The sequence below is a fragment of the Spea bombifrons genome, chromosome 5, assembly GCF_027358695.1.
Source record: "Spea bombifrons isolate aSpeBom1 chromosome 5, aSpeBom1.2.pri, whole genome shotgun sequence".
Classification (NCBI taxonomy): Eukaryota; Metazoa; Chordata; class Amphibia; order Anura; family Pelobatidae; genus Spea; species Spea bombifrons.
The window spans coordinates 10,432,013-10,451,555 of NC_071091.1; the positions used below are offsets into that span (position 1 = coordinate 10,432,013).

Below are 19,543 nucleotides of genomic sequence, written 5' to 3' on the forward strand. Positions count from 1 at the left end.
GGTGTGCATGCTGTTATCCCACCCCATCATAAGGTCCCGCTTCCTGTTTGCTGTACGCGGCCGGACTCCATTTCCCTGCCCCCAGCTCTCACTGCCACCCCCTTCATCCCCACGTCCCACGCGGCCTCTCGCTCCCGAATGACGTCACGCGTCTGGAATTCGCTTCCTGCGCTGCAGTGCCCGGAGCGCGCTCCCGTGGAGGGGGAGGTGTGATACGTCACCGCGCAGAGTGCCCCAGACCGTTAGCAGCTGCGGCCGTGCACTCACTCTCAGTACGGCTGTGCGGGGCGCGGGGGGAAGTTTCCTGGGGTTACACACACATACCGACATTTACCGCCTGCCTGGGCAAGCCGACCCCCCCCACCCAACTTAACGCGCACCACTCGTGCCCGGTGGGAGCGGGGCAGCTGGTTCCGCCGCTGCTGTGAGGTCGCCATGCTGGAGGTGAGTTGCTGCTCTCCGTACGGGTTGGTTTGCTACGAGTTTACTAACTTCGTTCCACCGACTGCCCGCAATGCGGCCCGTCCAGGCGTGTGTGGGGGTCGTGAGAGGGCTCCTGTGACGGGGTATACTGCAGGTCAGCCCAGGGAGCTGGGCGGGGAGGGCCGTCCGTGGGGGCAGTCGTGAGCCGGACCCTTATTATATGTATATATACCGGTATGTATATATAGCGTTGATTTATACACCATTGATAACAATGTAACATAACAGAAGCCTTGGCCCAGCTGGTTTCTGGACTTTACCCAGGCCTGAGAGGGGCTTTTATAGGTCCATATGTGTTCTGGTTGCCCCCTGGATTATGCTCTGTTGGATGGGTTTAAACTGATGCTATTATGGGTGGAAAGTCTCTCACTAAGCGAGTTTATTCATTTTTAGGTTTTGCCATATACATTCACCACTTTTTTTTTGTTTTGTTTTTTTTTTATAGCCTGAGGCTACTGTAATTTTAGGGAAGGTCATCTGGTTATTTTCCAGCTTTCCTGACGCAGCGAGCTACACCCTCCTACTGCCACATCTCGGCACTTCAACCGTTTATCCATTTTTCTTGTTTGTCAAGAGTCTCCGCGCCTGTAAAACGCTTGGGTCATTTTGTTATTCTTGAGCCTTTTGTTCTTTGTGCCTTAGAGGTCACTTAATGATAATGTATCCGATAACTAGACAAAAAGTAACTTATGAAATCATCCTGGAATTTGACACGGCGGACGGTAGTTCAATGCGGCTTCTTCCCCACCTCCCATTGCACCCTGGTACAGTAGGGAGTATCCCTGCAGGAATTTGCGAAGGGAGGGGAGCTGCACACTTCCTGGGAGTGGTGGTGTGTGTGTGTGGGGGGGGGGGCTGTTTATTTTTACCAGCAGATCACCGGAAAGCACATACATTGTGTACTGAAATACCGCTGGCCAGGCCTTAGACTCTTTGATCCGGGACTTGCCCCTTTCCTTTAAGTGTGGCACTTTTTTTTCTTTTTGTTGCTTAGGTATGTACGTTTGCGCAACACACAGATGTGGAGACTTCAAAGTATTTTCCAAGAAATAGCAGTTCCTGTATAGACCAGATTTATTCAAAGGAGGGACGGCTTTGTAGGGTAAAACGCAGGGAGAAAACACAGCTTTTTAAGCTTTTACTAAATCGCATCTTTACAGTTCTACGCATGAAATCTTAATTCTGGTAAACCCGTACTGCCTCCTATGTTTGCAACGCGCCTTAAAAGCTTTAAAAAGCCCCAAAATTTTACTTTTGGGTTAGTTTATCTTGTATGGTTCCTTATGACTTTGTGTGTGCTGCTGTTTTGTATGGATTCTTAGTGGTTAGCTCCAGGCATTGACTTCAGAAGCTGATGTGTCAGCGCTTGCCTGCCTTTTTTTTCCTTCCCTCAAGGTGTGTTTTTGGGTGCTTTTGTTTTCAAAGAAAGTGCAGCGATCCATGAGAGAGAGAGTGCCTGAACAAAAAAGCAACATGGTTTCTACTTTACAGCTTGTTACTTAAAAAGTTAGGGTAAAATATTGTTTTTGTTCCGTAACAATAGAACAATGTACTGTACATGCTGTTCCTCTGTAGCTTTTATGTTGTCGGAGAACTTCCGTGGACTTCTATGTCTTGAGGTTCCAAATTGAAAAGTACTTTGTATGTATTGAACTTTCGAGAGTAATCCAACGCAGACACCAGCCATTTTTTTTAGTTAGACCACCAGCTACCAGGGAAATAAACTGGTGGCATTTCTAAGACAAGGACAGTTTTTTCCTTAAGTAACAGGCCTTACTGCTTGGGCTTTTTTTAATATATTTTTTTATTTCAAACTAGAGATGTAAATTATCAGTGCTATTGTAGGTAAGTCCTGTAAATTGCCTGTTCCTGGAGCATTTCTCCTTTTGTGAGCGGTGTTATATTGTGAATGGGAAAGGTAGGGACTCGTTCATTAAAAAAATGTTATACGAGAAGTTTTGGAGCTTAAATATGTTAAGTGATAATTTAAGGACTGCTGTTCCTTTAACACATTATTTTAGCTGTGACAGAATTATAACCTAGTGGTAGATTTTTTTTTAATAGTTTTTGGTCACATCTGGAGTAATAACTGGATGTAACTATAAAGCGCGCACGCCATCCCTATTTTCTTCTTAAATGCTTATTGGAGCCGATTTTGCATGGCCTTCAGTGCCTTTCACTGCAGGCAAATAAGTGCTGGATATTCCTCAGTTACTTGTTTTCTTCTTTTAACCCCCGCTCGTACCTCCGTATGCTTCTTGGTTGTCAACAAGAGCTCATCTCTAAGGGAAATAGCAGCTGCCAATCACATGTACGCTACATAGACATTGATGTTTTGCTATCATACATGCAGTTGGTTTCTGTGTATGTATTAATGTTACCCGGGTACACCATTGGCACTCAGTGAGGGTAACTAAACAATACAATAAAATGCACTCCAGCAGACATTAACATGCTATATGAGGCATTACGTTACTGGATAGACTATGTCCCTGAGGTCTGAAATGAAGAAAGGTTGATATATATACCGTATTGGCCCGAATATAGGCCGCACTTTTTTCCCCCACTTTAAGTCTTTAAAGTGGGGGTGCGGCCTATATTCGGGGTCTAGCGCCCGACGCCCGGGACATGCAGTCCCGGGCGCCGGGCAGGCAGCGGGGTTAGGATACAGATCCCCCGCAGCGGTGCAGGGGACCTGTATCCTACTGTCTGATACGCTCAGACAGCCTCCCCTGCCGGCACTTTCCACGGGGGGGAGTACCGGCACGGGAGGTTGTCTAAGCGCATCGCACGGACGTTCACCGGCAGCGGCGATGCGCCGTTGCCGGTGAACGTGCGCACGATGCATTCTAACCCCCCCCCCCCCCCGACTTACCAGGGCAGACTCCCGGGTCTTGCAGGGCCGGCGGAAGACATCTATGCAATACGCGTATACAACTTCCGGTACCGGCACTTCCGCTGAGTGCCGGCACCGGGAGTTGTATACACGATGTGCATAGATGTCCCCCTCCGGCCCCGTAAGACACCCGGGAGTCTGCTCTGGTAAGTTGGGGGGGGGAGGACAGAGTGGCAGCATATTGCGGGGAGGACAGAGTGGCAGCGTATCTCGAGGGGGGGTGAGGACAGAGTGGCAGCGTATCTCGGAGGGGGAGGACAGAGTGGCAGCATATCTTGGGGGGGGGAGAGGACAGAGTGGCAGCATATCTCGGGGGGGGGCAGAGTGGCAGCATGTTTTTGGTGCTTTTTTAAAGAAAAAAAAAATTTCTTTAAAAAAGCACCAAACTTTTAGGGGGCGGCCTATATACAGGGGCGGCCTATATCCGAGCCAATACGGTATATTTTTTTTTTTACTTATACCCATTTCTTGATATCTTGGTTGGGAAATGTGAGGGTACCTTGATTGTATGAGGAGGAAAACGGGATCGTTCTTATCCAAAGATAGCATGCTTTATCCCAAACTAGATACATTTTATATTTTCAGCTGGCGAAATAATTTTCCATTCTCTCTCTGGCTGTAATAACTGAGCAGTTGCTGTAATTCTATAATTAAGATTCTATATTTTCTAGCCGCTGTTGCATTGTAAACATGTGGAAAGAGTATTTCACAGCAGGTGTGTTAAATGTTACCTTTGACATTAGACGTCAAGCTTTCTAGATTGCTTGGGTCTCTTAAAATCTTATCGTTGGGTAACGTGCTATATTTGTCCTTTGACATCTTTGTAGCAAGCTAGACTTTTCAATTACAGCTTAACACAATACATAAATTATCCCAATGTAAGCACTCGCCCAAATCAGAGAGCATCTCTCACCCTTTCATGTGTACTTTGAACAACTGAAGGTAAAATGCCAGCTAGAAATGTGAACACTTGGAGGCTAACATTATGCCGGCCTGGGCTACATGCAACCATCCAGCTGCTTCACTCCCAGCGCATTCTCGCCTTGCACCAGTACTCCGGATTGAATGCTGCCGGGACCCATGACCCATGACACGCCGGGCTTCTACATCAGCCTAAAAGGGCAGCTGCAAAGTAGATAAACTCTGTAGAGGTAGTCTTGAGGATGTCAAAAAGGGTTTTTAGTTTCACACATGCTGACTAAGGTCCTCCCTTTTTTAATGTTTTTTTCAGGCTTTTAGTGTGTTTTCTGATTACCTTTACATTCACTCTGCAATTCCTGTCTAGACAAGGGTGCAAGCCAAATTTTGTGCTTCTCAGAAGCAAAATAGAATGTGTCTGTGAGTTGGCAGCTGACAATTCTGCTAGCATAATGTATTTTATTGCCATGTGAGCTGTTCCATAGTCTTACTTTAACCCTCAAGGACTAAAAACATTGTTTGGTGCATTGCAGAAGAAATGTCCTGCACTACTACAGCCTTTATGCACTGGAGGCATATGGGGCCGTGCTCTACCCCTTTAATACCTTGATGTCCGAGGAGCCAAAGAGCTGTCTGTGTTCCATAGAAAAAAAAATTACTTCTGCTCCCATTTTGGGTAACTTTATATAGGACCATGAAGCAATATATTGATGCCTCTTATATAAGAAGGGGTGCTTTTTTGTTATAGGGACACCCCAGCCATCATATGCACTTTAATACATATGATGCCTGAGTACCAAACTTGTATACTGCCCCCCATCCAAGAGAGTTTCAGCAGTCTTATCTATACAATTAAGCTTTTCTCTGTCCTAAGCTCATTGACTTGAAAGGGGATGCATTTGGCTGATCGCATCCCCGCTTAACACTGCACATGTGTACTATACTCCCCGCTAACCAAAGCTGGCGTCAGACAGCATAGCATTCATATGAAAGTGCTTAATTAGTACTTGATAATGCATCCCTCGTTGGTGTGGTCTGCAGCATTTAAGCTGTTTCTTTAAGCTTTATAAGAAATGTTGCCTGTTTTAGGTTTTCCACTGTAGCTGCGGTCATTGTTGCTACAGTTACTTGAGTAATCCTCTTCAGGCAATGTCAGTAGAATATGGTTATTTTCTGTGTAAAACAGTGGTGTGGAGTTTCTTCTTTTAATGTTTTTTTTTCACCACATGTGACTTTTATGGATGCTTTGCAATCTTCCTGTCTAGCAGTCCGGTTGGCACACTAGAAAAAGATGTTGGTGTGGCGTTGCCACAAGGGGCATCTGCGTTCTAGCACCAGAAGAATTAATGCTGACTGCTAAAGGATGCCTAAAAACCTTTCCATCACCCATTGAAGTGCATTACCATGAACCTAAGCACAGAAATTCTTCTGCTAGGACAGGGGCGTCCAACCTGCGGCCCTCCAGCTGCTGCAGGACTACATCTCCCATAATGCTCTTTCAGCTAAGGGGCTGGCTGAGGAGGATGGGGAGATGTAGTCCTGCAGCAGCTGGAGGGCCGCAGTTGGACACCCCTTTACTAGGATGTTGTCTGAATACATGAGCTGAATTCTAAGGAAGTGCCATAACAGACCTTTTACACATCAACCATCTTTAAAGGTACAACTTAATGCCCCATGCAGCCCTACCAAAAGCACAGCGAAAGATTTCTGCAGGGACAAGACGAAACCAAAAAACAAATGAATCTGCTTTCAGATTTACAGAATCTATAACCACTTCCCTGGGTACGGCTAGTGTGAGAATACAGGCAGCAAACAGGTTAAAGTGTGCGTTGTCCTCAGAGGAAACTGACTAATGCGAATGGAGGCGGCCCAGACAAGTCTGCTGGACGGCAACGGGACGCCCTTATATGGAAACGTTGGCGTTTCGGAATCCGCTCTCGGCCTAAGAATGCTGCTGTTCCAAGCCGTTAGTCAGTGTGCATTGGTTATTTCAGGACATTTATTTATATGGTCTCCATGGGTCTGTTACACATCTGCCTTCAGCATTACCTAACATGGGGGCTTAGTAATGGAACATTACGCTTATTCATTTTAAAGTACAATTTAGAAAGGTGGTGACGCTTAAAACGTATTGACAATTGAGCAATGCTGTTGGAACATGTAAGACAGACTTGGTGTTGGTAATGTGTTTGGAATGATCTTTTTTTTTCACACAAAATACAGGCTATGGTATTTACAGCTTTAAGTAAGCCACGTATGTATTAGAACCCCACTTTATGCGCAGACTATGTGTTCACTGGGTTTGTAATGTTCTTTCGGTTACATTGTTGCCCCATTAAGTTGCTTATAGCTTTATTAAAGTGTTGTAAGGGTGGGGTGAAGAGAAGGATGATGGAACTCGGGTAGTAGAAGCTGTTATAATATAACATTTCCGGTATTCTAAAAGCTGCACTGGTTTACATGTTTAATGTTTACATTAAAAATTGTATAAATCTCCATGCCATCCCCTTCATTCATAGTGGGGTCTTTAGTACCACAGACCTTATTTACTGTATATAGTGTAGCATGTGGTGAGTGTCTAGTTGTGTTGATGTGAGTGTCTGGATGTCTGTCGACATGTTTTTGCCAAATTAACCCTGTATTAACATGCATTACACAGCTGAAAGACCATATTTTTTCAATGACAAACGAGTACTTGTCTACACTTCTGATGAAGTGGCCCACTGCCCAAAACACCTGCACAACCCTCCTTTTGAAGCACATTTCTTTTGTTTACAAATCTAACAGCAATTATATGTACATGATATATTGGCTTTAGTATCTGTGAAGCCAGTTCTCCCCGTGTGCATCCGGATACAATGAAGTTTGCATGTGACTCGTTGGTAAAGGAAGGTTAAGGTTGTATTCTCTATTTCAACAAAATAGGGTTGATCTAAAATATTTTGCCATGTGATATGACTTTGTATATTTTAAGCCTAATAAAGCATTCTTCTGTATTTGCATTTTGTACACCATGACAGGATTGGTTACATATAGCGGATAAAAACATGACATCTCTTTATAGTGTCCTGGTCATATCTACTTATTGTAGCCATTGCCGTTTTAAGTACTACTTCTTTACAGAGTGTTACTGCTTTGGAGTGTCACATATGGCTTGTTGGGTGAATTTGATTTATTTCCAGGTTTATATTGTACCATTGTACCTGGCTATATCCTGATGGTGACATTATTGTAAAATACATAAACTGTATCTCCTGTTCCTTTCAGATGGCGCGTAACCTGTGTTTCCTTGTGGGGATTATTTCTTTACTTTCATGCGTCGGCGCTCAACAAGGTAAGCAATCTACTGCCTGCCTGGCACAGTGAAAATAGTCATATAGGGCAGTTGACTACCTGTGATCTTGCTGACATCAGCTGAACATTTTTTAAGTTAGAGTAAAATTGACAGATAACATTTTAACACATCAAAAGGCCTCTGAAATGATAGTTTTATATGCTAGGCTAGATTAATGTGTAGAATATCAAAGCATTCAGTGTTTTGTTTTGTTTTTTTCTTCTGACAAAATATATCAGCTGGAATTCTCCAGGGCTGCCCAAGAAAGCACATTCAGACCATATTCGCAGCTCCCTGTGCTTCCGGGTAGTTCGGCTCATTGGCATTTATTCTGTTGTGCTGCCAAACAGTAAAGTAAGACTAATCAAGATAAAGAGCTCATAAGATGATGCAGTAGGGTTCTGAATTTGCATCTGGACAATGCTAGAAAATGTTTTATTAAAATTGGACACCTAAGTAATGCTTCTACTTAATGAACATTTAGTTACAGTAATTAACTTATGTGCCATTGTTCCCTCTAATGCAGGTGGAATTGAATGTTTGAAAATCAATGCTAAATCATGTGGGGAATGCATACAAGCAGGACCCAACTGCGGGTGGTGCTCAGACGTGGTGCGTATGTGGTGATTCTAGTCTGTTGAATACAATGTGTCCTCAATATCAGAGCATTAACACCACTCTATCCCCCCCCCCCCGAGTAGCTGAATTAGGGTTATTTTGCCTTCCTTTGGATCAAGAGTAGAAAGGTTAGGTAGAAGGGTTTAACTTGATGCACTTGGAACTTTTTCAACCTTATTCAGATATAATTGAATTCTATCTGTTTAAACAATGTGTATCTAGATGTCAATAGCATTCTCTTGACTTTCTTTTTATCTTTTTACACTGTGCAGTGAGCTTATAAAACTACACAAAATACACATTTCCCGGCTGTATATCGCTTTAAAGACACTTTTATTTTTTTTAACTAACTGTTTGAAATTTACATACACGTGTGATTTATACAGTTACTGTATCAACAAAGTATAGAATGGGCTCCATCATTGTTTTACGTGATGTAAGTGTAATATTATTTTAATGTTAATATAGAACTTTCTGCAAGAAGGCGAGCCCACTTCAGCACGCTGCGATGACTTGGCTGCGTTGAAACAGAAAGGTTGCCCTGAAGACCAAATTCAGAATCCCAGAGGTAGTAACTATAAACTCCGAGACAATCCAATAACTAATAAGGCCAAAGGAGTGCGGATAGACCCTGCAAATATCACTCAGATACGACCCCAGCAATTAGAATTCCATCTGCGAATGGGTATGTAACGCTCCGCTGGACCTCATTCCTGTCTGCAGTTGTATGTTTTCTTATTTTAACTTTTTTCTTCTCTCTCAGGGGAGCCACAGACATTCAATTTAATGTTCAGAAGAGCAGAAGATTACCCTATTGATTTATACTATCTTATGGACCTCTCTTATTCTATGAAGGATGATTTGGAGAATGTGAAAAGCCTTGGTACAGCACTCATGCGGGAAATGGAGAAAATTACTTCAGACTTTAGGATAGGTAAGAGCTGCACACCTTTTGTTTTTTTACATTTCCTACATGATATACTTTAGCAGTTTAATTCTTTGGTAGCACATTGAAACTTTTTTGGCTGCTTTTGGCACATTATATGATAAGCTATACATGACTGGATGATGTTGGTGCCCCTTATCTACTATTGTGTATGGAGGACACCGGATGTACAATTAGAATCTTATTACATAAAAGTCATTAATGTGAGCTTGAGAGCTGGACCCTCTTTACCTAAAGTATTGCTTTGTTTTACTCTGTCAATCCCCGGTCAGGCCCTTTGGCTGAATGTGCTGTTATTCAGGCTAATAGTAAACTAATTTTGTGTTGCAGGTTTTGGCTCTTTTGTGGAGAAAACAGTTATGCCTTACATCAGTACAACACCTGCAAAACTTATCAACCCGTGCACCAGTGACCAAAACTGCACAAGCCCATTTAGCTATAAAAATGTGCTGAATCTTACAGCCGATGGGGGCTACTTTAACGAACTTGTAGGCAAACAGCACATCTCCGGTAACTTGGATTCCCCCGAGGGTGGATTTGATGCAATAATGCAAGTTGCAGTGTGTGGAGTAAGTTATGTTGTTCTTCTATATAATCGTGAACATTGTATGCGTGGTCTGTTTTGCAAATGCATGGCAGGGGGTTCTACAGAATTTCCCCACCTTGTCATGTTGTAAAGGAGCAAAAGCATTCAAGAGGCTCCTTTTGTAGACTTTGTAAAGCCCACTGGCTTCATTTGTAGCTAGAAGGAACCTCTTTATGATAGAATATTTAAAAGGAGAAATTATTTCTTTACATGAGATCTGACACCGCTAATGCCTTTGAAGGCTTTTCCTTTGTCAGCCGGCCGTTAGCAAACGTGTAATGGAGAGCGGTTGTTGCTGGTCAGCCTGGGTGTCCATGCAGCCAGCAACTGCGTTCTATGTCGAGTGCTGCTTGAGGCTCATGGGAGTTGTACTTCAACCCAATGAAACACTTCTTACATTTTGTGATTGTCGGTCCGTGTACATCAAAAGGAGTGCTTTGGGCAGTTGCTTTAAAATACAAAGTGGTTCTAAGCTTCATTTGGTATGTTTGTAATGCTGGAAAACGCCATAGAGCTTCCACCTTGACATCGTTTTCTGGAAGTGGTCTGTTTGCAGATTCTCTTTGCTTGGTGTGCAAACTATCCCCATCTTTATTGATCTTAACTAATTCTGTATGTCCTGGTATGTTCAGACAATAATTTTTTTTGTTTTTGTTTTTAGGAGCACATTGGCTGGAGAAATGTTACACGCTTATTAGTCTTTTCCACGGATGCTGGCTTCCATTTTGCAGGTGATGGTAAATTGGGTGGAATAGTCCTACCGAACGATGGCAAATGTCACATGCATGACAATATGTACACCATGAGCCATTATTATGTAAGTAAACGCTTTGTTTGGTTGGTTGGTCCAGCTCAGGTCATATGATTCCATATAAACCAATACATAATAAAACCGCAAATCTTTTAAAGGGTCACTAGAGACAAAGCAGGGCTTTTAGGCTTAGATATTTAGAATTTTATGGATACCGTGACTGCATTGACTCTTAAAATCCTGTTATCTATGAGAATAACACTATACTGTGAGTATAATTTTATATATTAAAGTTTGTGCCCACTTGTATGTTTTTGTTTTTAAATGTTTTGTAGTTCGTGGTTTTATTCGGCTCATTGTTTCTTTAGTTTGAAATATTTTTTATATAATTTAATTTCTCTACAGGACTATCCCTCCATTGCTCACTTAGTGCAAAAACTTAGCGAAAACAACATACAAACTATATTTGCTGTTACTGAGGAATTTCAGCCGGTTTATAAGGTAATTATTGCAGATCAAGCCTTCACTTTGAAGTTGGCATTGGTTAATATAGAGATTTAAAAAAAGTTATTTAGTTCTATAAATCTCAGGGCTGCGGTACTAAAGTCCATTTTAAGCAACTGTTATAATAAAGAGCGATGTGGGTGTTTTTGTTTTTTATTTGTCACTTCTCTGCAATAATGTCCCATCTACATTATTTTACAGGAGCTTAAGAATCTAATCCCAAAATCTGCTGTGGGAACACTGTCTGCAAACTCCAGCAACGTCATCCAACTGATTATTGATTCCTACAATGTAAGCCTTTACGTATTGTGATTTGTAGCTTCAATTTAGTATTTTCCACTGCGGGTGCCAAAAAGCTTTTTTTTTTTTTTTTTTTTCATAATACATAAATCTTCCTGTATTGACAAGAGATATAAGATCACCGATTTATATTTTTCCCTCCTCAGTCTCTATCTTCGGAACTTATTTTGGAAAACAGCAAATTGCCAGAGGGCGTAACTATAAATTATAAGTCATTCTGTAAGAATGGTGTCAAAGGTACAGGAGAGAATGGAAGGAAATGTTCCAACATCTCTATTGGGGATCAGGTAAGTTGTTTCTATATGCCGGCCTAACTTGTCATTAAATACATTTTTTGCTCTGAGTAGGAAACTTATTACCTTAAGCCAACAGACCTACCTAAGAAAGGAGAGTACATAGCTGTATTATACAGTATATGTATAGCAAAAGCAGTTTTAATATCATTATGCATAAACCCTTAATCACTGTTGCTACTCTATTCTACCACAATATGTGTAAAACATGCTAAATTTGGCAACAAACTAAGAGATTTTGTCAATTCTGAGATCGCAGTACCTTTTTTAATTTTGGCTATGTGCGTAAATCGGTTATAATTTTATAAACCAGTTTCGCCAACACTGTACAATGGCTTTATTATAAAAACACTTGGTCAATTTCTTGGACAGATACCTGAAATATCCCTTAATGCACTCTACATTGTTAAATACATGAATGTAGATGACTAGAGAGGAGACAAAGTACAAATCCTAGTGTCTTGGTTTATTGCAGGTAGAATTTGAGATAAGCGTGACTGCTAAGAAGTGTCATAAAGGGCCTCCGGAATCCATTAAAATCAAACCTCTGGGATTTACTGAAGAAGTAGAAATTCTTCTGCATTTTATCTGTGACTGTGAATGTCAGCAAGACGGCATCCCGGACAGCCCAAAATGTCACAATGGAAACGGCACCTTTGAATGTGGAGCATGCAGGTACCAGACTTTTTTTCTTTAACATTAACTGCAGGAAGCCAGCTACAATACTCTTGTGGGGTTGTTTGTCCTTAAACCTGTTTTTGTGGCCAGCATGTACATAGTAATACTGGTTTGCAGCAGATTTTAGATACGTTGTATAAAATGTGGGGTTTCTAGGATTTAATCACGTATGGTATCTCTAAACAATGTTTTCCCCTCTACAGGTGCAATGATGGTCGTATTGGAAAAGAGTGCGAGTGCAGCACCGACGAGGTTAACAGTGAAGACATGGATGCCTTCTGTAGAAAAGACAATAGCTCTGAAATCTGCAGCAACAATGGGGACTGTATCTGTGGCCAATGTGTGTGTAAAAAGAGAGACAATCCTAATGAAGTCTACTCTGGCAAATATTGTGAATGTGACAACTTTAACTGTGACAGATCAAATGGCCAAATCTGTGGAGGTAAGCAATTTTATATATCATGGCTAGTCTCTGTCCACTTAATTCTCCCTTGTCAATTCATGCAGAAACAGAATGTATGTCTTAAGTGGTTTCAGGCGTTTAAGTGTTGTGTTTACTAACACAAGAACTTTTGAAACTGGTCTGTAAAAGGGGAGCAACCCCTGTGAGCTTTCCCTTATCTACTCCCTCTCTGTAAAGGGAAACAACCTTACATTTTGATGATGGTCCTCGCTGTATGATGAGGTCTTATGTTAATCTCCCAGGGGGTTTAAATGTCAATCTCATGAATATTGTCTCTTCTCTTCTGGCCATATGGCATAACTCGTCACTGGAAAGTAATTAGTGTTTTCAAACAATATATATATGTATTTTCAGGCAGAGGTATTTGCAAGTGTAGAGTGTGCGAATGCTTTCCCAATTACTCTGGTAATGCATGCGACTGCTCGGAGGATACATCAACCTGTCTTGCCTCAAACGGGCAAATCTGTAACGGCCGAGGAATCTGCGACTGTGGAAGATGTAAATGTACGGACCCCAAATTCCAAGGAGCTACCTGTGAAATGTGTCAGACGTGCACCGGTGTTTGTAACGAGCACAAGTAGGTAACACAGTCCTGAGAGCACAATGTTACATTGTCTCAAATTTTGATTCCTGGTTGGAATGGCAAACCCTGCAAATTTCACACAAATGCATTGTGTAGTTTCTGAGAACCCAACTACAGAAACACATCAGACCTACAGCCAAACCCTGTGAACAGATTGCCACTAAAATCACCATAAAAGGGCTAGCTTGAGCTTTAATCGCTTTGTTTTAAATCTAATGAATCCAACTTGCAGATCCGGAGATATTCATCTTTAATGTTGCCAAGAAAGTGTGTTTTAGCCTAGTTTAAAAAAAAAAAAGTATCCTACATCAGCCCCTGTAAAACTAAAACAATTGACCTTGATTCCCTATCATCTGTCTTTTTTGGGGGGTGCCGTGATCTAAAACTAACAGAGAAACATGCAGTCGTCTGATATGGTGGTAAATAAACTCATCAGATGGTGAATTGCTATCAGTGAGTGTATAACGCTTTAATTGTCAAAGTGGAGATTTTAGAAGCTCTCCTGTATCCAGCCCAACTTCACTTGCACCTGTGTTATGGGAAACCTCCTATTACATGCAATTAGATTGGCACGTCGTGACGTCATACTTATAATTGTCTATTGAGATTTTTAAAAAAAAAGTAACTTCGATGGCAAAACATTTGTGAATGACACATTTAATGTCATTAGTCAGCCAGTGATGGCATTAGCAAAAGCAAATGAGGGAGTAAACTTATTTCCTAAGAATCTTGTACATTCCTGCCTTCTGTTTTTAGTGGGAAATATGTTTTGGCATGAAGTTTTACCATAATCACTCAGCTGCAAAATGTTACATTTTGAAAAAACGACAGACTCCCTTGCTCATTTTGTTCATTTTTTGCACGTACGATAATATCCTGCATGGATTCTTTCCTTTTTAAGGGAGTGTGTCCAGTGTAGAGCGTTCCAGAAGGGCCAGAAGCAAGAAACCTGCCAGGAAGAGTGCATGTATTTCAATATCACCAAGGTGGACAGTCGAGATGACTTGCCTCAGCCAGGCCAGGTAGATGCTTTGAGTCACTGCAAGGAGAAAGATGCGCAAGACTGCTGGTTTTACTTCACATACTCGGTGAACGCCAACTCGGAAATCCATGCGCATGTTGTGAAGGACCCAGGTAACATCCTCGTAACTGAGATGCCTACACAAGTCTAACGTTTTTGTTCTTAATGCTAAAGTTTGATTATATTAGACTTTTTCAGCCCAGCCCTATAAGATACTCTGTAAGGTTACAGTATGTTTTGAATGATATTTTAACAGTGTGTTTTTTCTCCTCTTGCCAGAGTGTCCCAGTGGCCCTGACATTATTCCCATTGTAGCTGGTGTGGTTGCTGGAATTGTTCTCATTGGTCTGGCTTTACTACTTATATGGAAGCTTCTTATGATCATCCATGACAGAAGAGAGTTTGCCAAATTTGAGAAAGAAAAGATGAATGCCAAGTGGGATACTGTAAGTGCAGTTTTGTTTTAAGTTTTTTTAAAAAAAAACTTTACACACAAGCAAAACAAATTGGAAGTTACTCTCCTGTGTGTTCTTCATTGGTGGTGCTGTGAGGCATTCAACTGTTTAATAGAAATTTGCCTCCGTCCAGCAAAATATCCGACCAAAAAATTGAGAGGGGCTATTATGAAAGGTACTTTTTACAAAGCATTATGCAGGCAGCAGTTTAATATAGACTTGCATTTGACTTTAGTTACAATATATACTTTTCACTTCAGTAACTAGTCTGTTAACCAGACCTGTTTAGCATATAGCTGCTTGTATTCATGGATTTGAAGTTCATGTTTTCTTTTCTGTGGATCCGTTTCTCCAGCAAGAGAACCCAATTTACAAGAGTCCTATAGATATTTTCAAGAATCCAAACTATGGACGCAAAGCTGCTCTATAAATCTCAGTTTGTATTCTCTTTTTCTGCCTCCTCTTTACGCATGCCTCTTTTTTTCCTCCTGCTGTTTCTTTTCTCAACTTAACAATGCTGTCCTCCTGCACAATGTTCCTGTCTTCCTGTTTTGCTTCCTTTCTCAAGTCCTCTCTAACTTTGCTGTCCGGGGTTCCATAGTCCGCGTTACCGCCTGTTTTCATACCTTATAGACAGAAATCAGATCATTGGACAAAATGTAACTGGAACGGCTTTGTAGTGCGGATGTATGTCTGTATTATAATTCCAAAAGCATTACACTGCACCGACATACCTGTGAAATCAGGCAATTCTGTTTGTTTTTGCATTGTTATAATCGGAGTTAAATGTTATTGATGTGACTACATTTAAAAAGGAGAGAATGGGGGGGGGGACCTCTCGGGTTCACATCCCAACAACCTGACGTGTGTGTATTCCTGTGTGTATGTGTCGTATTCTCTTTGGTCATGAGTGGCAGGGGAATAACTAACACCTCTGCCAAGATTTTAACAAAATGTATGTTTCAGAGCCCAGTCCTCCTCAAGCAGTAAATTCTAGTAACCAGGCGTAGTACAGTGACCACCATTTTGAATGCTTGTGGTGTAGTTTGGGTTATCATGATTGGGGTATTCTGTCTGCTGCATCATAAAACCTGCAGTTAAAATCAGGAACTGCCCTTTAACACTCGCCTGTGGGGTTTTGGGGTCACGGCTTTTTGATCTCTTGCATTGTTGTTGGAGTGGAACAGACCCCCCCTCTGTGAAAGCTCTGTGGCACCTAGCTAGCAAAGCTGGCACGTTCCAGGGCATTTATATACAGAGACCAATATTTGGAGAATTGACACCAATAGTACAGAATAAAATGAGCTGGTTTGTTGGGGGGGTAGTGTTCTGTTACACCATGTTGAAAGCAGTGATGAGAGACTATGGCAACAGAAGTTCCATCAAGTCGACCACATTTTAGGAGCCGAGGCTACCTGGTACTTGCATATTTCACGGTCTCGGCGCTCGGTTATAGAAGGTGTTATTTCCTGTTGAAATGAATAGCGAATTGACACTGTTAGTATGTCTTTGTATAAAGCGACGCTAACGACATTGCCAAGCGTGTGGTGTGTGCACTTAACTATAAATGTGCTAAAAGCTTAAGTAACGTCATCAGTCTGTCTCTTTAACCAAATAAGTGCTCTCCCTGTGCTCCACGGCTGTGGTGGTTTGGCACGCTGTGCATGCTGGCACAGTTGGTTTTTTGGGTTTCTTTGAGAATTGTAACATTTCAATTTGGTTTTATTGTCTGAATTTTGCAATACTAACTTCAAACCTTTCTTTTGCTTTTAGGGTGAAAATCCAATTTACAAGAGTGCAGTGACAACTGTGGTGAATCCAAAGTATGAGGGAAAATGAACGACGCTTTGATTTTTGTAAATTTCACAACACTGTATGCAAAGTGCTTTTTTTTTATTTTTGGGGGGGCAGTTGCCACAGGGAGACAGTAATTTACTAACGGATTGGATATGTTTTATAATGCAAGTTTTTGGGGTTTTGTTTTTGTTTTTTTTCTTTTGTACAGTTTCTGTAAAGGAAATAGAGAAAAAATTGCAAGAAATAACTTTTTTTTTCTTTCTGCCATTGGACTGTCAGGATATAGTAGACTGCTACAATGTATACTCCCGTTGAGGTCACACAGTGCCTTTCACTTTCTTTTGTAAGCTTTTTTTTTTCTTTTCTTTGGGAGAGAGATCAAGGTCAGGCTTTATCGCAGGGCTACGCCGATCAGAGTATTATATTTCTGCCTTACAAGGAGTATCTGGTTGGAATTTACCCGCAAGCCAAAGCCATCGTGATGCACACCGCAGGCGTTTAGGATGATGGGCTGGTGGTGTATGTGAAGTACTGTATATGAGGTTTTCTGTGATATAAATGGAGAGGGTAGTGTATGTGATAATGCGGGGAATGGCGGATATTCCATAATGTGGGTGCAAACCTGTTCCAGCGGTAAATTCCAGCTCTGTATGACTTGCTGCCTGACTTAAACCAGGCGAATATCAGTGCGTTCAATTGTTTAAAGGCCTTAAATCATGTCTTGTCCTAGTCTTTTTGTCTTGTGTCTGGTGCTGCTTTGTGCTTTCTTAACCCCTTAATGGGTCTGTACATCATCATGACTTTAATTTCGGTTTGTAACTATGGCTGCAAAATCTAAAGCTGTCCGCTCCATACTGTGATATACTGACTTTTTTTTTTATCCTGGTCTGAGACTGTTTGATTTGATATCGTGCCATACAAACTCATTGTATTTTTGCCTTGGACCATTTGTATTGCCTCTGTTTAATATTTGTCACAATCTTGTTTTTAAGTGCCTTTTTATTTTAGCAGGTGTTCACTTTTTACAATGCTGTTAACAGACATTATTTATTAAATAAAATTCCTTAATAAAAAGTGTGCCATGTTTCTGGAGAAAATGTTTCTTTGCTGCAAGAAATGTTAGTATGGGGGGGGGTGTAAGAAATAATGGGATTACGTGCGTTGAACAGATAACCTATTAAGGCTCCTCATTTAGAAACTGCAAACTCGGTTTAGTGAATAGAACCCTTTGTTTGCCAGAGATGTATGGAAGTCGGTAAGATGTCTTCAGTCCGTGTTCTGCAGGACCAGTTTGGCCAATCTAGTTTGAGAAAGCTGCTGGTGTTGCCCTTTTTTAAATTGAATAGTGAAGTGGGGGACTGGAAATCTTTGGCGTACATGAACTAGTACAGATAAAACTAGTGTATGAAATGAGAACATTCATGGAGTGAGTAAGAACTTGAATATATCAAAGGAAAACAAGTGGGGGGGGGACACTATTCTGAATTGTATAGCCACTCGGAAGGAATCTCTAACATTTTCCATATGTTGGCATGATGTTAATTTGTATAGAAAACATAACCTAGTAAAATAAGGTGCCCGGGATGCTGCAAATCAAGTTAGTGTTACAAGAGGTATTTTTTTATTTACCCGTCCCTGCATAGATCCTCATTAGTCTGTTGAATGCGACCATGTGGTATTCTTTACCACAGGTAGTATGATAAGGAGTCGGGGGCTCGTCTAGAGAACACATAAAAGTGGCTGATGCAAAAAAAATGCAACATTTTTCAATAATTTTTAATCTGATAAAACTTTAAAAAGGCTGTGATGGTGGATGTGTTTTGAGTGCCGGTAGTTGATCACTTTGGCCTACAATGAATCCCTCACTGTCTTTCTGCCAGGATGCCAGCTTACTCAATTTTCAATCCAAAGCAAGATCAAACTTAAATCTTTTGTCTTTCCTCAGCCAGACTTGCACTTAATGACATTTTATGGTAGGGCCATGGAGGAAGCTCTCTAAACAATTGAGCATTGTCCAGACAGAGCATAATGTACAGTCTAGAGCTTTGCCCTACTTCCGCCTCTGCTCCATCTGAGACACAAGCAGGAAATTGTGGTTTCAATTAAAAAACAAAGATAATACTGTGTATTTTTTATCAATAGTACTTATTTACAACTGGAGAGGAACATGTTTAATAACTTAAACTAAACCAAATAAAGGTAGATTCCTTTTTTTATTATATATCCGCACCAGTTGAGCAGATGTCTACTACAGAAGTAAAATTGTAACCCCCGTGGAGACTTTGCACAACATTCAAACAGCTAACAAGACTACAGGTACTAGGTACTCCATTAAAAAGAGTATTTTCCCTGTTCTTCTGTTCTTGTATATTTGTCAAACTTGTGAAATGAATGTTTCAGAACATCAAACTAATTTTAATATTAAAGGTAACTGGATTAAATACAAAGTGCATATATAAAAAGAAAAAAAAAACCTATCCAACCCCTACCTGGCTCTATGTGAAATGAATTGCCCCCTTAATAACCAGATTCATTTGATAATTGGGTTAAATTTCACTAGACACACCCAGGCATGGTTACTGCAAGCATTTGTTGAACCCAAACATCAGTTGAATAGAACCTGTCTTGCAAAACGATACGGGCGAAAAGGTCTCAAAATGTAACACGGGATGCTGCGACCTAAAGGAATTCAAGAACAGATGAGCAACAAAGTTATTGACATCTATCAGTCTGGAAAGGGTTACAGAGCCATTTCTAAGGCTCTAGGACTCCAGCGAACCACCACGGTGATAGCCATTAACTTCAAACCGAGAAAACTGGGGACACCAGCGGACAGCCTACCAAAATTCCTCCAAGAGCGCATCTGCGAAAACCCTTTCATACCATTGCCTTAGGACTACATGTAAAAAAGTTTAAC

General features: G+C 41.2%; 1 protein-coding gene across 2 annotated transcripts; it reads left to right on the forward strand.

Moving 5' to 3' along the window:
• The first annotated feature begins 239 nt into the window (after nucleotides 1–239).
• ITGB1 (integrin subunit beta 1) lies at nucleotides 240–16,731 on the forward strand. Of its 2 annotated transcripts, XM_053466400.1 has the most exons (17): nucleotides 240–444; nucleotides 7,565–7,630; nucleotides 8,154–8,243; nucleotides 8,718–8,934; nucleotides 9,013–9,183; nucleotides 9,526–9,764; nucleotides 10,443–10,598; nucleotides 10,938–11,033; nucleotides 11,238–11,327; nucleotides 11,483–11,623; nucleotides 12,105–12,304; nucleotides 12,511–12,749; nucleotides 13,125–13,347; nucleotides 14,255–14,487; nucleotides 14,654–14,820; nucleotides 15,185–15,265; nucleotides 16,603–16,652. In XM_053466400.1, exons 1-16 carry the CDS (start codon nucleotides 436–438, stop codon nucleotides 15,257–15,259), a joined length of 2,412 nt encoding a protein of 803 aa, XP_053322375.1. In that variant the 5' UTR covers nucleotides 240–435; the 3' UTR covers nucleotides 15,260–15,265; nucleotides 16,603–16,652. The 2 variants fall into 2 exon arrangements, with proteins under 2 accessions (XP_053322375.1, XP_053322376.1); XM_053466401.1 differs by lacking the exon at nucleotides 15,185–15,265 and having other exon boundaries at nucleotides 243–444; nucleotides 16,603–16,731.
• The last annotated feature ends 2,812 nt before the right edge of the window (nucleotides 16,732–19,543 follow it).